Genomic DNA, 19,954 nt, shown 5'->3' on the forward strand with positions numbered 1-19,954 from the left:
AATACGAAATAATACCAACATACATATAAAAAATTATACCTGTACATCCAAAATATATGCACTGAAACCTGCAGATGTTTTAGACAGGCTAATCCAGAAGGTATTTCTTCCCTGCACTGAGCAATTGCATTTCCTGTGTGCCTGGCAGTCTCATGCACACATCACTTCCCTACACACTCACTTGCACAACCGGGGGACGCTGCAGCGTTGTCGTGGGTTGCACTGTTGTTTGAGCCTGAGACACTTGTTTGATGATAGTAGTTGGTGTCACCTGCCGTGCAATAATGGGTGTTCCTGGAGCCTGGGGAAGAGGAAAAAAAAAATCATAAACACATCAGTGCCTATATTAAATACCAACTGCTTTATCTAGTGTTCTGATTCTGCATTATTACAAACAGCAAAGAATGCATCTGAAGCACAAGACTCCAAGAAGGTTTTTCAGTCTTGAACTTAATGCAACTGTCAGAATCTTGGAGTACATATATCCATATCATTTTCTTTTCTTTTAGTCTTGTATTTATTCTGAGAAGAGTTGTACACATTAACCATATATGGTCTTCTTTATATCAAAGTTTTCAACTTAATGAGATTCAGACATGTAAAAATATTTTTGATGAGTAACAGCCAAGCTGTAACAGAATTAAGAACAAAATGCAATGCCTATGCTTTGTGGAAAGTAGATTTCTATTAGCTATTTGGAAGAAATTCTTGGCTATGAGGGTGATGAGGCCCCAGCACAGGTTGCCCAGAGAGGTGTGGACTCCCCATTCCTGGGAAGTGCTCCAGCCCAGGTTGGGATGGGGTTTGAAGCAACCTGGTCTAGTGGAAGGTGTCCCTGCCCATGACAGGAACTGGATCAGCTTTAAGGCCCATTCCAAGACCTTTCCAACACCAACTATTCTGAGAGTCTATGAATCTATAAAAAGTCTGTACATCCCAGTTAGATCTATGGTTTCTTTACTAATATCACACCTGACTTTCTCACGTATTCTGCACAGGGAACAAGACAGTTTTTAGCAGCACAGCTGGCTGGACTGACCTGCACTGTGGATATCTGCACTGGGGGTGCACTGGTAGGTGTAGCAGGACGAGGAGTCAGAGTGTTCTGAGGCTGAGACTGGGCGTGTGCCTGTGCCTGCATCTGTGCCAGGGCTTGCTGGGGGATCATCAGCAGCTGCCCGTTCTCACTGCGCACCAGGACCATGCCTGCAAAACAGAGAGTGGTCAAGGAACACATCCTTTGCAAATATCAAAGAGCATATTTTTATGTTTGTTTTATTTTTATCCAAGTTGGATACATATGGAATTAGTGTACTGCTGAAGGACTAGGCAGCTAACAAGAGAGGTTTAGAATAAAAGCAAAATACCCAGCTGCATTATTGTATTTTGTGTTGAATAACTTAATTTCAGAAATACTCTAAATGCTCAGTATAGTGTGCATCTAAACACAGCGAGTTGTTATCTGCCCTAACCACAAATACTCTATGTGACTTGAAGTTAAAATGAGTAATCCTGTAAAAATCCTACCTGCTTTTTTCTAAGACATTTATGAGACACCACAAATAAAAAAAATCCTGCCATTAGGCGAGATTCCTGTTAGTTTGTCTTTAAGAGAGGAAGAAAAATAATCAAACCTAGGCTTCACTACCAACAGCAACACAATTGTCTAAGTTCTAAATTAATTTCCCATAACCAATTTAGTAATGAAAGTGGCTATAAAATCATAATCTCTCTCATGTGCATCAGCAACAGACTGTACTGTGCCATGTTACACCCCAAATGAAAAATAAAACAGAGAGGGAAATGAGGAAGTCATTCCCTGCTCAGTCACTCAGATCAATACACTTAACCCCACTGGGTAGCTGTAGGGAACCAGATTTTAACACGCAGATTTTCAGATGTGATTCTCTCTTCCTTGAAGACACAAATAGGACCTGGACAACATGAACTGTTTGCCAAGAGCTCCTTCATTCAGCTTGCCTCACTTAGTCCCTGAGAGCCTCAGGACCTCATCAGTCCTGAAAAAGCCACCTAAGGAAACAAACTGGGCACTCAAAATTAGTTGGCTATTCTGAGCAGCTACAGGAAGAGCCCTCGCCATGAAAATCAAGAGGCACTAGTGAAATCAGAAAGTTTTTCTGAAGTGTTGTTCAGTGAATCAAAAGCCCATACATGCTCCCCGACAGTATCTGGAGATGTGGTCTATTGCATTTCAGAGCATGACTACTTCAAAAGAATCAAGCTTTTATTTGCTTTTCTATTCTGGTGAAGTGCTGAAATGTTTACAGACAACGCCTTAAACAGTTTTCTTGGACAGTTTTACAAGTAAACTGCGAAAATTAATTTACTGATTTCTAGAAAAATGAGTTCAAAAGAAAAGCCTTAGTTGATTTACCCGTAATTTTTCCTTACACTCTCTACATTAACTCTCTTTTAATGAAGCACAATCACACAGAGATGTTAAACTAGTTTACATCCAAAATGTGACTTTCCATCACAACTTATTTAGAAGTGTTAAGGTGGGATGCACAAAGTGCTATGGACAAGTGTTGTATCTAGAAACAAATATCTTCAAAGTAATTTTATGTAGGAAAGAAGGAGGGGAAGAAACTTATTTATTATCTTGCAGACTGTAGAAGTAAATACTTTTTGTTTAGCTGTCAGGTCCAAAAAACTATTTTTCCAAGCCATTCCAAAAAGTAAGGTCTCTTCTCCTGTAACTTATGTAGGGAGAAGTATTTCCTTTAAAACAGCAAAGGCATACACCCCACCACCTCTTCTTAGGAGAACCTTAATAGCAAACACAGAGCTTCATCCTGTGGGCTGCTCACTGGAACCATCACTACTTTCTCACCACCACCCTAACACTATAGGGAAGGAGCTACTGACAAAAGACAGAGAAACGGAACATTTTAAAGACTACAGAATGACCTGCTACTACATCAATCTCATTCCTGCACCAAAAGAATCTGGCATCCTCTTCAGTCTGCAAACATAAAATCTTGGGAAATTAACTCACATTGCCCATTTTTTGTCATCCCTCATAACGATCAGCTGAAGCAGCTAAATGCTGAATCGGTGGAAATCTTCAATATTATAAACTAAATCATCAGTTCAGTGGAAATCTGATTAGAGGAGCTATTTTCAAGTCAACATCAAATATTAAGGCTTTTTGAGTATTTATTTAGTTTATAGGAACTGAAAAGGCCCCATGCAACTACCTATGCCCGAGCTTTCAGAAGTCCTTAAATGCCACAACTACACTGACATGCCACAACAAACCCTTTTTCCTAAACTTCACCAGTTTGGGAGTTCCCTAAGGTATCCCATAATTAATGTGCCACCCAAATTCTTCAAAGAGTTACACATTTTTTCCTGACAGAAGCAACATTAGAAATGCTAAGTCTGGTTTTGGATGGGGTGGTGTGTTTAAACTTCTTTCCCAGTGCAAAAGTGACTGAAGTTTGCAAGCCCTAAGCCAAAGCAGCTCCCTTGCAGATTAGACTTGGATGGCATCAGGCAGTGGTGCAGAGCTCTGTGATACCTGCTCCTGTCTCCAGCCTGACACACCCATCGGTCTCAGCAATGTGTCTGCACCACACACCAACATTCCAGTACAGTCAACTTACTGCTTTGTTCCCCAAAATATGAATGAGAGAGAAAAGATGGGAAATAACCACACAGTGAAGGTTCAATACCCCTGAAGTGCAAGCACAACATCTGAACAATGAAATATTCTCCCTGAGCTACATGCAAAATTAGAACATGCCTACACATTAACATAACACAACTGCTGAAACAGACAGTTGAAAAGCATATTAATGTGAGCCTTAGAAAACATATCAAGAAAGTTCAATTTTTGGCAGCAGACAGACAAAACAATCATTTGTAATTCAAACCCTGACTCTAAGCATTACCCTGTTAGATTTCTAACTCCAGGAAGTCTGAAGTACTTCTTTCAAGTATTGAAATCATAATAAAAAGTAACTCATACAAAGCCACATTTATATCTGTCGTTATTTTAATAGTTCTTTCATTCCCACTCAAATTTGATACACAGTTATTTTTAATGTATATAGTTTCTAATATATCATTAAGTCAGCCTCTACCACTGATAAATTCCTGTGCACACATACTACATACAAACATAAAGACAATTACTACCACCTGACTAGTCCTGCACAAACTTTAATGACAGTATGATGATGTGAGATATTTACCTGCTTGGAATGTTAGCTTGTTGGTGTCTGTGTGACTTTGGAAAAGGTGTAAAAATTCATAACATGATGGAGAACTTAAATTTCTGTGCAGAAATTTTCCAGTACCATAGTGTGCAGGCAAGGAATACAAAATACCCCTCCAGCTTGATGGGAATTCTTTAAAAAGGGAGATGGAGCTGCTCTCTGAGCTTCTCTCCACACGATCCAACTACCAAGACTCTTTTCCAACCCAATTAGCTAAAAAGGAACTCACTAACCCAAAACTACACCCAAGCTGGCATTAAGTGAATTTTCAGTGAAGTTCAGAAGGGTCATTGGAGATAACTTGATTATGAATTAAAAACAAAAGTCCCATTTATCTCCTACTTCTAAACAAAATCACTGTGGGACTGTAACACCCCCTGTCCCCATCCATACATGAATCTCAGTTAACAATCCATGACAATGGAGAAGAGGAAGGGTTGACAGCCACATGTGTAGAAAAAGAAATTTCTTTCCTGAACTTACATTTTAAATATTTAAATACAGGAAAGTATCATAACCTCAAACTCCAATGCATAAAGCTGCAAATGCTGAATGAACAAGGTCAGAACTGACTACAGGTACTAGAAGACAACTAGAATTGTATAACTTATCTCACTGTTTAAATTAAATTCAGCAACATATTTAAAGATGGAAAACATCTTTCTGTTTTATCAAGTTTTTGTTCCTGGATTAATGGATTAATTACTGTTTGAGATCAAACAGCTAATAAACATAACTGGAAACGCTTTATTAGAAAAAGGTAACAATAAAACTTAGCCATTTAAAATATCTTTTTGCCTTCTTTTTCCTAGAAAGTCTGATAATGTGTACTCTAATATCATATTCATTATTAAAATGCAAACATTCAAGAATTCTTTCCAAGTATCTCATTAAAAAACTAATTAAAATTAAAATTAATTACCATTTTTGTTAGAAGTTAGATGCTTAAGAGAATCCTGAAAGAGGTTTATATTTTAGTTTGAATTAAACAATTCATCATGGCTCCAAATGAAGGATTAACAAACTTAGTTGGCTGTTTCTGATGCCAAAAAGACTTGTGTTCCTGACCAGTGCAATAGTCACCTCAAATGTTCTTGCTGTGAAGACCTTCCCAGATCAATCCTGTTTACAAGACTGTTCAGGATAGAAAATGCCATCATTTATGTGATGTAGTTGCATGATTCTGCAGGGTCATCTTTGCCTCTTGCTTATTTGTAATTCTATTTGCTAATGACATTTCCATTTATAAAGTGTTGCGCTTTGGGGTTTTCTCTTTGTTAGTGTTTTTTCATTTAATAAAACATGTAAAATCATGTGCTGGAATAAAAAGTGAAGAGTTCTGGCCATTGGACATACCAGAAAAACACAAACCAGACTTATTTTCTAATGCTTTCCTCTTCCTTCTTTCTTTGAAATGTGGCTTGGCTTAACAAAGACTGAAGAAAAAAATTAACAGAATTATAAGACTAAAAAATATTTTGTAGCCTTTGGAGACCACTCTGATTTTCTGTGTAATTCCAAAGACATACACCTTTCTTTTTAGAGAACCCCTATATCCATAAAACAAACCAAACTAAAAATAGTTTCCTGATTTGTTACCATTTTTCACTGGTAAATCTTGAGTAGTAATATTTATAGGAGCTGGACTTTCCAGTGAGGGAGATAAAAACATCTGCACACACAGCAGCACCTTCACATCAGTGTTCTGAGGAAGTGCACAGTCCTGCAGTGTCACTTCTGACAGCCACACCCAGCAGGAGGCCACTCCAACAGCAACATATCCCAGTGTCACCTCCATATCCCAGTGTCACCCCTCAGGACAATGCTCCATATCCCAGTGTCACCCCTCAGGACAACAGCAACACATCCCGGTGTCACCTCTAAGGACAACACTCCATATCCCAGTGTCACCTCCATATCCCAGTGTCACCCCTCAGGACAACACTCCATATCCCAGTGTCACCTCTCAGGACAACGCTCCATATCCCAGTGTCACCCCTCAGGACAATGCTCCATATCCCAGTGTCACCCCTCAGGACAACGCTCCATATCCCAGTGTCACCCCTCAGGACAATGCTCCATATCCCAGTGTCACCCCTCAGGACAACGCTCCATATCCCAGTGTCACCCCTCAGGACAATGTTCTATATCCCATGTCACCTCTCCATGTCTCAGGGACTCCATCCATACCATGGGGACACACTGAGGAACTCCATCTCCAGTTAGCAAGTTCCTCATTGAGGACAGAGCAAGGTGTGCTCGTGCTTCTCACAGGGCTTGACAGTGTACAATGATGAAACTCCCACCTGTGAAATACAAACCCTACACAGGACACTATCTGATCCCAAGGGACATCATCTCTCTTTGTGATGCACACACTCAACAGAGGAACAGAAGATTCAAGCTCACAGATATTGCTTATTACCCACAATGTAGTTCATGGTTAATCCAGATCAAGTCAGAATCATTACTAAGAATCTAGACTTTTAGTAAGTTGTTTTTTTCTGAGACATAATAGACGAATTAATGGATGAATGATCTTGAAAGTATATGGAGAATAACCTTTCCTAGTCTCCTGAGGAAATAGTCTTCTTAAAGTAAAAAGGTAACTATAAACTTCCAAAGAGAAAGCAAACTGGGGTCAGGGAGAACTGTTAGGCAGCAAAGAATCAATAGACACACATGCTGGTGTTCAGAAAATGTCCAAGCCTGAAAGAATAACCAGAGGACTGATCCTTCTGGTGTAGAAAACCAAAGTCCCTACAAACATCTCTAGAAACGGAGGTTATGGATCATACAGTGCAGAGACATCCGACAAACCTTCAAATTCTAACTAGATTTGCCAGGGAAGTTCACTAAGAGGTTATCTTCACGTCAAAGCCCTTTGGGCCTTAAGCTCTTGAGCACACACTCATTTGTGGCAAGATGCTGCAAATGTTTGACATGGCAGAAAAATCTGACAGTAATCCTAAGTGGGCTGTGCCATATTAGCAGGAGAAAGCTTTATGAGAGAATCCTTTTGCTATTGTCAGAAGAGATTCTGTCGCAACAAAAGAGAAAGTAAATGTGTGTGTAAGGTTATGCAAGTTATCACACATACCACAAAAACCATCTAAATAAAGCCAAGGGGCTGAGTCCATGCTCTGTAACTGATTGGATCAGGTTACACAGGGACCCAAGAATGACAAAACCCTTATAAAAGGACAAAGTTTTAAAGATTTTTCCAATGCAAAAATGCTGGAATACCAGAGTGAAAGCTGGAGAAAAAGACAGCTGCCAATACAAGCTAAAGGAAGAGCTTGCAGTGTAAGTGGTATATGTGACAGGGTCCTTTACTGCAGAAAAGGGAAAGATAACCTGGTACAGACATCAATGCTGTCCAACAATTCACCATTCCTCCTCTTCCAGTAATTGATCCACCAGGAAAAACTCTCACTCTACAGGAATGAAAGCCCAAGGAAAGAACCAATTGAAGTCTACTAGTCCCCTGCAGCTCCGTGAAAAACTGGATCATTAAGGAAATCTTCCCTAACACTAGACAGTTTATAGCAGATTTAGAATTATCTACACACATTAAAGAGCAGCCTCTGTAACAAACCAGCTCATGAAGGACCATCTAGACACCAACTCATGAGAAACAGGGATTACAAATCAAGATGAGTAGAACAGAACTGTAAATGGTAAAAGTGTGGATTAGCTGTTATTGAAGACACACTACTTTGTACCTGAGGAGAAGCATGCACCAGTGTTAAGTATATATTAGATATACTTAAGTTTAGTTGCCTAGAACCTCAGGAGACCTGTTCTGCACAAGTCCAGAAAAAATTCTACTTGAACTTTCTTGCCAAAGCCCTTGAATTCACCAGCAATCTGAGCTTTCAAGTTTTGTCAACAAACGTGGTTGTTTCGTGGTTGTTGATTTCTATAAAGACGCCTTCGTTCCACAAGGGTAAGCACAGTGCCTAAGGAGAAGTCTTCATAGTGCAGGGATCAGGAGGTATCAGCAAACCCAACAGCTCAAAGTGACCCCTTGACCATGTGAGACTGCAGCTGCTCCAGAAGTGGCTGCCCTGCATTGGCATGACGAGATCAGGCTGCACAAACACAAGGCAGTGGTAGATATGTTCCCTGCTCAGCTGCAGGCTCTATAAAACTGCCAGGCAGTGACAGAGCTGTCCAGCACACGGGACAAACCTGTGCTAATTCCTTCATGCCTTGCTCCAGAGCAATGGGCACCCCAAAGCTGGGAGGCTGAGGTTCTGCACACAGCTGTGCTGAGCACACAGGACACACTGTGCCCAATGGAAGGAACTTGTTAAATGTTCAGCACCTGCTGCACTGAAGGTGTGCTACAGCTTTCCATGACAAAAACAAGGCGTGACTATTAGGTGTTGCTTCAGAGCACCTCTAATACAAAATACCTGGAGTTTCTCTGGACAGGCACTGAAGACTGGCATGGCACAGAGTTTTAGACAGGAACTACAAAAGCAAATTCCATTTCCTTTTCAATTCATGTCACTCTGGAGTAAAGGAGAATTCCACCCTAAAAGTTAAGATACAACATACAACTGCAGCACTTCACTGCTGGCTAGCACTACTCAATCCAACGTGCACACACAGATTCCAACCAGCCATTATTGTCCCAGAAACATTAATTCTTCAACAGCTGATTTAAAATTGCTGTCAAAACAGGTGAAAGATATGTTTGCAAATATCTGCAAGAATCCTCACTGCAGTGCACAGAAAGTGCATTTTGTACAGACCAGGTACAAAAGTTCACATTATGAAAAGCTACCTGGTTTTTCTTATAGAAGAGTCAACAGACAAAAACTCAATTTAATTTTAAAAGCTTTTGCTTACTTGCTTACTATGCAAGAGTTCAGTTTCAAACAACACAACTGTACTGTCTAAAACTGTACTGTCTAAAAGGTAAAGAAGCAAATCATTTGTAAAGTATTGATTCACAAACCTTTTAAGAATATAGTTAAAGGAATAATGTCATGTTGGAATGCCAAAAAGACACTGCATTTAAGAGTGATGCCATATGTAAAAAATCTTACCTGCTCATTTGAAGAGCTGTGTAAGAATTGCACTGGGAAATACATCATTTTATATAGCAACAATTGACAAATGCTTCAACAACAATGTGATTTGAAACTATTTTGACTTCTCTGGAAAGCTAAATTCCTTGAAAGTGTATTAACATTCCTTTCTAGTCGAGGATACAAAGTTAGAATACCAGAGTGCTCTGTCAAATTGCAACCCAATCATCACACAAATCTGTCTGATGTCGAAACAGCTAAGAAAAACACTATCAAGAGCTAAACCAATTGCTTTAATTATTGATCTCCAAGCAATTCAGATGTAGCTCTGCCATTAATTTCAATATACTTAGATCAAACAACAAAGCAATTATACCAAATCAGATTTGGGTTTGAGAAAGGAAGACACAAAATAAAGTGTCACTAATTCTTTACCTCTGTTATTTTCAATAGGAGGCTTTAAAACTCAACCTGTTTTTATTTGTGACAATTTGTCTCTACCAAGGTGTGTCAACATTAGTGCTGTTCAAGCACCTGAAGAAATGGGAATGGCCGTGTTACTTTGCATTTATTACAGGTCTGTACAGAAATACTTAATGAGGAATAATGCTTTAAATCAATGCTTTCTTCCTTCAGAATGCAACAGCCTCAAACAGCTAAGTTCATGAGAAATACAAAGAACACATTTCTTTAATTTGTCCCCACGGTGAATGCCCTACTCAAGGTACACACTCCTTGTAATTTTAGCTGATGCCACCTTTTCAGCTGAAGCTGTGGAGACCCAGAGCTAGACAATTCCACCGACTGACAGCTCCCCAGGGCAGCCTCAGCACAAACACTCCCCACATCCTCCTCTGTGAATTCATGCCTCTCTCACTGCCCATACCGAATTATTCTGCTTTGAGAATATGCCAAACCCTACGCCTGCAAGTTCAATACAAACCATCAACGGGGACATGATATTACATGCCATTTGGCTGATAGCTCTGCTTTTGCAGTTAGTCTGAACACAGAAGGAGAATTATTTTCACACCTGTAAGCTTGAATTCAGAGCACTTTTCAACAAAATCAGGTTTCGTTTTGATTTTTACTAACCATCAAATGCACAGTCCTGAGTAATGACTAAGCTTAATGACTGGGTATGACTAACACTTATAAATAATTAGTGCCTTTTCTCCCCCTCCCCCATGGAGGACAGGGAAGGAAAGAAAATCAAAGGATACACTAGTAAAAAAGGAAGAAAGAAAGGAACTAAGAGATTGAATCTCAATGCATGAACACTTGTATATTCTTCTAATCCACCCTTAATACTACTGCAAACACGATTGCATGTATGTCTGTTAAAAACTACTAACTCCTCATGCATGTCTTAACTTCCACACAGTTTAGTCACTGTCAGCCTCCCTACTCCAGATTCTTCTCCCACACTGATCCCTCAACAAACACTCTTCTGGTCCCCTCCTTTGACTCTTCTACCACAGGTGCTACAATTCCTCAGTGCTACTCCTTGGAGCTGGCCCTTGTGACTCATGTGAGCACAACTGGTCCCACTCGCCACACCACGACTCAGGCTGAAAGCACCTGATGTTATTACATTGGGAGAGAGGCTCTGAATCGAACCCTCTCTTAAATAAATACTTGATTAATAAACTGAAGGAAGGTGTGCAGACAACTTAGTACAGCCTTGCTGCCCCCCAAACCCTCTCAGAAAGACCTGAGCATAGCACACACCTCATTGTTTGGATTTTGTTTATACTCTGATATCTAAAGCACACAGTTTTCAACTGCACTGGTTGTCAGCACAGTCTATCCAGCACATGCTTTATTCTGCACAAAAGCACTGTGATAGCTTTTAACAGTTCAGCTACTCTCAGAAGCATATATTAATCAAGTTATAATTGTAAATTGGACCATTTTTACAAGAGGAGCTTACTCAATTCAATACAAATCCTAGGACAGTCATGTCAGTCAAGTAAAACAATATTACACACTGCTATGAGTTTTATGTTATTCGTTGTCTAGGTACTGATACGTGTTACTGAAAAATACATTTTAGTAAGGTATTTTAAGGGAAAAACCATCAAAATTAAGATACATAGCATTCATAAATTACAACTCAAATTTATAAACAGAGATCTACCATGGCAAAAAGTTACTTAATTTTCATCAGAATTCTTTTCCAAGTCCCACAAAGTTACAGACCCAAAGATCAGCTACATTTGTACAACACCTTAAGAAAGCTCTACTGAGGTGCTGAACATATCTCACTGCAGGTATATCAATTCCTTATAATTATCACCTCTTTCTTGATTACTGATAATCTATATCATTATACAGTGACAATAATCAACATTTTGTTCTCACAAAAATATTCTATATTTAAAAAACCCTTAAAGGCATAAATAAGACCTCAAGGACAATTATTATCTTTTACATGAAATATTATGCTAAAGACACCTGAAGATAATTATTCCAAGAGAGGAAGGTTTGTCATAAAAAACAGGCTTTCAGTTGAAACACCTGCACCTCCAGAAGACAACCAGCATTTCTGGGAAGAAACTCCCTCAGATTAGAACTGGTGTAAAAATTTCCAGAGTAAGGCAACTGTCCTAGAAGATTTAAAAACAAAAAAAAGCCTCATTTAAAAAAAAAAATACTCAATCTGAAATATGGATGATCACACAATCTTTACACCTGTTTAATTACAACCTGTACACAGACCAGGCTGTATCAGCAAGTTTGCTTCTCTTACAAGGAAGCAGATACAAAAGGGCTGATACAATTATTTGCACACAGGAATAGACCTGTGGCTGTGCAAAGAAAAAGCCCTTTGTCACCTGTGAGCAAGATTCTCTCCCTAGAGTTTGGCCTGCCTCCATACAGAGCTTTAGGGTTCATAACACACCTGAAATAACTGTCCATTATCCAGGACTAAAACCTCCTCTCTGTCATTGTGATAGATACATGTGTTTCGCTTCAGTTATGAGAAACTGTATTTTCAATATTCTTATCTTCATGCCACTACCTCTCCAAATACTATTTGGATAATGTGCTACCAAAGCTAAACTTGCTAACAGTCTTACTAGCAAAAGCCTTTCTTCCTTACATGAAGCAATAGCAACAAATTCAAGAAGTTTCAGACAGATTAATGGAGTTGCAAACATTCATAAAGTTTCAACACAAACAATAATCTTGACAAGAGTAGCTATTTTAAGGTAAAAATTATGATTTTGAGTATTTCTGACCAAAAAATGAACACAGTAACAAAAAAATTTTTATGTGTTAAGTGACTTCTACGTCCAGTTCTTTCCAAGCAGACTCAGTATTGATCACACAGTTTTTACATAAAGCAACCTTTCCACACACCAGTGCTTTCTTTTTCCTTTATAGGAAATCCTATATCAGGATTTTCCTGATATAGTTTAAATATCAGTATTTTCAACTGTGTTCTAGAACTATTTCATAATTTTTTTTATAATTATATTTACATATCATTTCCCAAAACAGGGAAGACAGACAACAGTAAGAGTTCTCACACCAAAATACTTAATTTAAGAGTTTATGATAGAATTTGTCCCTGATCAGTGGCCCAAACTCATGCATTTTCACCTCAGTTTGCAGCATCCCCTGTTAGAAAGGGATTCAAGTCCTGGGCAACATTCAAATTTGTGGTCCTCAAACCAAGGTTTCACAAGCAACCTGTTTAAATTTCCAGAGATGGAAAACATGTAACTTCTTGCAGAGTGCAAAACACTTCAAAAGAAATAAATCACTTCTGGTTATTGACCAATAATCTTTATCACAAGCTTAGAGATACCCAGAAGACCACAAATTGAAGATCATACAGAAATATCCATACATACACTTCCAAAGGCTGTTGGGAACAGTATTTTTCATAACAGAACTGAACAATATGTAATCAGAGTTAATAGCTTTCATAGCTTAACAGAATCACAATTATAGTCCCATTAGATCCCATCACTTAACACAGTCTGATCAGATGTGCACAACATCAAGACACTCTTTTTAACAGAACCAGAAAACCCTACTGCACAGCTCTCTGAGGCTCAGGTTCTTTGGGGTACAAAGACAAGCATGCAGGAGTCCTCAGTTATGGAAGGTGCAATGCGAACAAACACAACTTTCAGTCTGGTGACATATGGCAGATCTGATGTAGCAGATTCCAAATAAAGCAGAATGTTCCTTTTGCTGATGCATGATTTGAACATAAAATCCACCCTGCACGCAGAAGAGATCCACGGTCATCTTCCAGAAAGACAGATACTGCTTTACATGCCAAGTGTAGGACTCCCAAGCTCTAACCCTGGCAAAATATCGATTCCTTCATGGCCTTGGGCAAGTCTGAACTTCTCTAAGTTGCTCTTTCCCCCAGCTCTAAAGCAGAGTTTATACTACTTTATTTACCATCCACACAAGCAGGTTGCAAGGATTAAAGCATTTTGCAAAATGCTTTGAAAGTAAAACATACTGTAAGTAGTCTAAGAAACCCCCATTGTCATGGTGCATTGCAGACAGTATTTTTAACAAAATTGAGCCATGCCAACACAGTTAACAGGCATAATATTGGCAGCACATGCAACATACAGGGAAACTATAATGAGGATATGTTTGAACTCGCTTACTAGTCAGTGAGAAATAGAAACAACCACATTCCACTACTTCATAGTATTTCCCCTGTTCTTTTCTGTGTTCCTTATATTATGGGATTCTGATGATTTCTTCATCTAATCCTGATTCCTTCAGGGACTTCTGGGGTACCTATTTCAAGTGCAAAGCAACCCAAAGAATGAGGAACTCAGTATGAAAAAGTAACATAAATTTCTTGCTTTGATTCTTCTCAGTTGCCACTAGTCTCCATTTTTAAACACTCTCCTTTGCCCAACCACCTCCTACCCCAATTCCCAACTGAAGGAAATGGAATTACTCCTGCAGAAGTTATTTTTTCAGTAACTTCTGTTACAACTGCTGAAGTCAGAAGGACCCAAACCCATGCTTTAAATTACGTGCTCAGGCAGTTTTCCCATCCTAAAGCCACCATAACCATGGCCTGAGTTAGAATCCTTCTTGGATAGTGAACACAAGCTGAAAACCAATCAATTTCTACAAAAAAGCCCCAATTTAACACCAAAGGGAGTTTTGAGCCTCTAAGGCCATGAAGAAACCCTTGAGCATGCATATTCATGTAGAACATCTTCCAGGATGTGCAGATGCAGAGCACAAACACTCTTTCAGGTTTCCTTTCCTTCTGGAAAGCGTCAATGATAAGTTTTAACCACTGCTAGAGTTCAGAACTCAGGAACATTCCACTGTTAAAGGGGCCCCAGCAGTTTCTCAGTCTACAAAAGGCCCATCCTATCCTCACCACAGAAAAGGCACATGAGATCCCCTTCAGCAACGAAGACATTTGTTGTTATCCCCTATCATCAGTTACTGGCAGATCCAACTGAGTTTTGGGAAAGTAATAAGGAAGTTTTATTTTTAGATACAAGGCAAAACAATTCTCTTCTACAGCAGCTGCAGAACTGCACCACTGCTAGTGGGAAAACTGGCCATGACTGTAGAAGCAAAAAAAAAAAAAAAAAAAAAAAGAAGACCAAAAACCATGATGACATCCCATCCTATCTGCTATCTTCAAACAAGACTACATGTCACCAAATCATATTTAATCAGGAAAATGCCAGTCTTTGTGATCAAGCCACCAAATTTTCATAGCTACTAAGAGTCATTCAGAAGGTAAATGAAAAGAGAGGGACAGAGGGAAGTGAAAGTTTCTAGATTTCAATTTAATCTAAGCTAGTAGAGAAAACTGTCCAGACTTACCTGCTCTGTGCTATTCTCACTGCATACATTCAGCACTCACCAATCTGCTCCTTTCTCTAAGCAGACACTCTAAAAACTTATTATGAGATATTGGTACATAAAGACAAAGGAGAAGACAGTAGCAACACAAGCTTGCAAGAAGAGAAATCAAATCTTTGACCCCCAAGCTGACAGTACTGCTAAGTAAGCATAAACTCATACACGTTGGGTTTGTACTACAGCACTCCTGGACAAGATGGGGTTTTCAAAAATTATTTTAAAGTATCCAAGTTTTGCCAATTTACAAGGTGATTCTACCCTGTGTCAGCAATGACCTCTAAACACTTTACACACTCTTACAATACAAAAGATAAATTTCAGTGCCTAATTCCAGTTATACTTTTCTGCAGACTTTTCTAAGCACCTCTAACCATGGAACACTGACTTGCCACTTTAACAAACTCACTGATTTTCTGCCTCTTACCATATTATTGTACAAAACATATTTCTCATTACTGAAGTAGTCAGAAACAACAAGCTTCATTCAATTTATTTCCAGACAGTTTCAGCAGTGTTGCATCCTTAAGGCAGTACTATATAAACTTGTGTTCCCACCCCTTTACAAAATCATCTCACAATATTTCCATGTCTTTTCTAAGAGGGTATAAATAAGGTTATTTTGGGACTATCGTTACCCAAATCTGTCCAATTGGAGCACAAAGTTCCAAGCACAGGTTCCTGAAGAAAAGACTAAGGACAACAGTCCTCTTCCTCAAAGATGTCAGAAGTGGAAAACCATAATTAATACACAGATACTCTCCAATAGCTCAGCTCCTTAGAGAAGAAATACACCAAAATCCAGTAAGGTCACAACAATTACGGCCCACTGGCTCTTCAAACATCTCCAATATGGTCAGTCAAGGCTTGCTGCACAATTGCCTTGATGCAAAACAATGAATTATTCTAATAGTAATATATTTTAAAGACCATTGATGGAGCTTATTTTTCACATGGTGTTTCAAAGAAAACATTTGAAACCCTGTAAAGTTTCTAATTTTCAAGTCCCAGCTTATAACTCCTGCTGACATTTTACATTCTGCTTTCCATACATGTGACACTGTAACTGTATTTTGGAGAAACAGTAATTCTGGGTAAGAAAATAACAGTAAAACATGTGCTGTCATGGTCAAACCTTCCATCAGAATTTTCTAAGTGTTTATAATTCTTGGTGTAAAAAGCTGTGTGCGTAGTGTGATTTCAAACTATTTCAAGCACTGTCTTAGAAACTCTTACTAGCACACACTATTAACTTTTAAAAACGAACTTGTGAATGCAAATTCGATGCATGCAGTAGATGCACAGCACACAGCCACTGTAGCTGCAGCTTCACACTACCAAATTGTCTCCAACAACCCGGCCTATGATGGTGTCATTTAAAATACAATCTCAAAAGCATAGCCACCTATTCTCCTTTCACTATGAGTGTACCTGCGCTCTGCTGAAGATCTCAGCAGTTGCACCTGACCGGATTTGCAGAGGTGCTTGGCCCTTGTGCCTGAGAGATGTTTGGAAGAGTCCAGTACCCACCAATTCTTAAGTGTTTTGAAAGAGATGGTTTATGCAAAGCATTTTTAAAGCTGGTTACTTTTGCAAAGTATAAAAAACGAACTAATGTAAAAGAAAAAGAGATCTTTTTCAATATTAAGTCTGCCTTATCATGCAAGAACTCAGTTTCCAATCTCTATGTACCCAGTCACATATACCTGCTTATTTTAAGTTATGCTTATTCTTTTGAAGTCATAAGTATTTCTTTAAGTGTAGGACAGAAAAAAAGTGCTTCATAAAAATCCAAGTGCTTAGAACCTGTATTGTTTTACTTTGATCTATGGAGAACTCCAAAGGAACAATTTATGGTCCAATTTTACTTTAGAACTGGCAATGCTGCTTCTAAGAGTAACACACTTCAGGATGCTGTGGCAGTCTGAAAACATCAGCTACCTGAAAAAAGGTTCCACTGGTCTCCATGGTAGTATTTTCCCTCATAATCAGTTTTATAATGCAGTACTAACAAAAAATGTAGGTATAAATGGCACTAGACTAAACTGGATCAATCCTTTGATACGATATGGCAATAAATACAATAAGGATTTTCCATCCTATCAATTTACAGGTTTCAAATCAAGCACCACAATTTCAAGATCTGAGTTTTACTGCTATTTTTTTAATTAGCAACATGTCATTCAAATTACTTATATATGAAATAATCTTTTTCAGAAAAAAAAGAGGAATATTTATACCAGTTAGTACTTGGATACTCAGAATGTTCGACAGACTTCATCAAACTACATGGCTTCATATACCACAGGTAGCATATTACACAAAAACACAGTGTTTAGTAACACAGCACATAATTCCTGATCTACTTTATGTGACAGGTGCATTGCTCTGAGGTTGGTCAGAAGTTCCAAGAGATGTATTTTACTAAGACCACCTACTAAAATAACCACCAATTTCATTCAGTGTTAGTAGCAAAATTCAATTAGCTGTTCTTTGCATACTGCCCTGAAAACAGGGAGCACTAAGAATACAACCCTTGTATGTATTATTATGAGGACAGGAAGCAATGTGTAGGTTCACACAAGTATTTGCAGTTAAAAATCAAAGTGGATACAAGCAACAAGCCTGACTCAAAATAATAGCAAATATATAATATTAAATCTCCAAACCTGGGATATTTAAGGTGGGACGGAACAATCCTGAGCAAATAAATGCTTCTCATCCTGCTTTTCACTCATCCACTGAGTTAAGGACTAGATTCCTTGTCCAGAGATGCTCAGCACTAAGCATGAGACTAGCTACTACAAAAGCTGCAGCCCTAGACACAACAGGGTGAGGTAAGGACATAGGAAGTCTACCTTTTGTATCAGAATGCCAGTGACTAAAAAGATGATCATAAGCTTCAAATCTGTGAGTTTTTACGTCAAACTTTGAAGGTATTTAAAGCCAAAGTAGGTAGTTTTCTTGTGTTGTATCTGCTGCTTCTCTGCTCATGAGAGCTCTGTGGTACTGGGGGCATGCAGGGACAGGAGGGAACCGAGCAGCACATAAAGGTTACAAACTATTGACAAAACCACCTGAAAATTCAAAATGTCTTTTGTGCTAATGAAATAACATTTTATTCTATAATGTTCCATTGTCACACTTTGGCAGTTTGCAGCTTCAGCTACACTCACATTGGAACAAAGATACCAGGCAGAATTATTTTCAATTACTGTTGAAAAGACTTTCTGGCCACCCAAAAATCAGACACTAAGTAGTGGAATGCTACTATGCTACTACTACTCAACACCAAACCATTCTCATTGTTGTATGTCATGACTTTTCCACAATTCACAATTAAATGGCACAGAATCTTACTTGGATTACTTCCTCCCTGCAAGATACACACTTCCAAAATAAAGCCCCTCAATCCTCTGACTTACCTGGCGGTAACTGAAAATTCTGAATGTTAGTCGGATTCTGAGGTGGCTGAGGCAAACGAGGTGCTAAAACTGTAGGAGTCAAAGTTGCTCTGATTCCACTCGTAGTTGGTGTTGGAGTCCTTGGCAGACTTTGTGCCACTGTATTGGCAGTGCCTTTAGCCATTCCTGTGGGGGTGCCAGGAGCTGCAGGAGGTATCCCACCAGGGTTGGGAGCAACATTGGAGAGCCCAGCTTGCATAGTTTGCCCAATAATCATGTTACCCCCTGTAGTACTGGGCTGGCCAGCAGTAGCCAGCGTCTGCTGCTGAGATACTGCCTGGACTATAGTTTTAGGAGACTCAGATTTGATGACCTGCGTGGCAGGAGCTGCTGGCACACTGGAACCAGACTGGCTGTTCACAAGTGACGTCTGGAGGGAAACTCCAGATCCCACAGTGGCTGTGGCAACCGCAGGAAAACTCCCCACACTGATGGTTGAATTGATCACAGTATTGCTCCCGTTCTGAGTGGCCGCAGCAGCCGCAGCCACCGTGGGTCCTGCTGTGTGGATGGGGGGCCTCACCAGCGTTACCGTGGGCGCCCCAGTGCCAACGCTCGGCGGTGGCTGCGAGGAGATCACTGTGGGTGAGGAGGAGGATGCAGAGGACACAGCAGTATTAAGGAAAGAAGTCTGGATGACAGTGTTAGAAGCTGAGGGCAAAACAGCATTAACAGCGTTTCCTTTCCCCACAGATCCAGGTCCATTGTTAACGAGAGGGGCGACAGCAGGTGCAGGAGCGGGGTTGGCAGTCACAGGAGTCCCAGAGAAAGCAGCACTTCCTGTGTGGTGAGAGTTCATCACCACGTTACTCCCATTCAAAGTCTGCACCGTCGTGGTCCCAATCTTGCCATTCCTGGTGGACAAGGCAGTTGCCATGGTGCTGATAACCACCGATTTGCCCTGACTGAGGGTCCCTGGAGCAGCAGTGACTTCAGATCCTCCTGCTGCTGCAGTGGTGGTGCTGGTGCTCGTTGTGGTGGCTCCATCCAGAGCTGAAGTCTGGGACCTGGTGTTATGATTAATAACACCCCCCTGCACTCCTCCTGCCCCTGAAAAACAACAACGAAGTTACACAGAGCGAATGAGCAAGAAGAGAAGTCCAGCAAAGACAGAATGTTCTCCCTTATCACCAGGTCTTCTCCATCTCCCAAGCTGCCTGTCTGGAGCCACAAAAACAGGACAGAGTACAAACTGAACACGGCTTTGAAGACATATTCTTAAAGCCTCCAATATCCCACCAAAGACTGGCAGATTCAGTATTAATTGTAACAATTAATTGTAACACCCCTGCTTTTGACACTACAGTACAAAACAGGGAAAACAGAT

At 39.7% G+C, this 19,954-nt stretch overlaps 1 protein-coding gene across 1 annotated transcript in view; it reads right to left on the reverse strand.

The window, feature by feature from the left end:
- TAF4 (TATA-box binding protein associated factor 4) overlaps positions 1-19,954 on the reverse strand; it is a 36,270-nt gene that overhangs the window by 14,264 nt on the left and 2,052 nt on the right. Inside the window, exons 2-4 of the mRNA XM_021553540.2 lie at positions 18,589-19,677; positions 1,040-1,206; positions 182-301 (exon numbers count right to left, since the gene is read on the reverse strand). Coding sequence (XP_021409215.1) covers positions 182-301; positions 1,040-1,206; positions 18,589-19,677 — 1,376 coding nt within the window. The remainder of the gene's footprint in view (positions 1-181; positions 302-1,039; positions 1,207-18,588; positions 19,678-19,954) is intronic.

Source organism: Lonchura striata, chromosome 17, assembly GCF_046129695.1.
Source record: "Lonchura striata isolate bLonStr1 chromosome 17, bLonStr1.mat, whole genome shotgun sequence".
In the NCBI taxonomy this organism is placed as follows: Eukaryota; Metazoa; Chordata; class Aves; order Passeriformes; family Estrildidae; genus Lonchura; species Lonchura striata.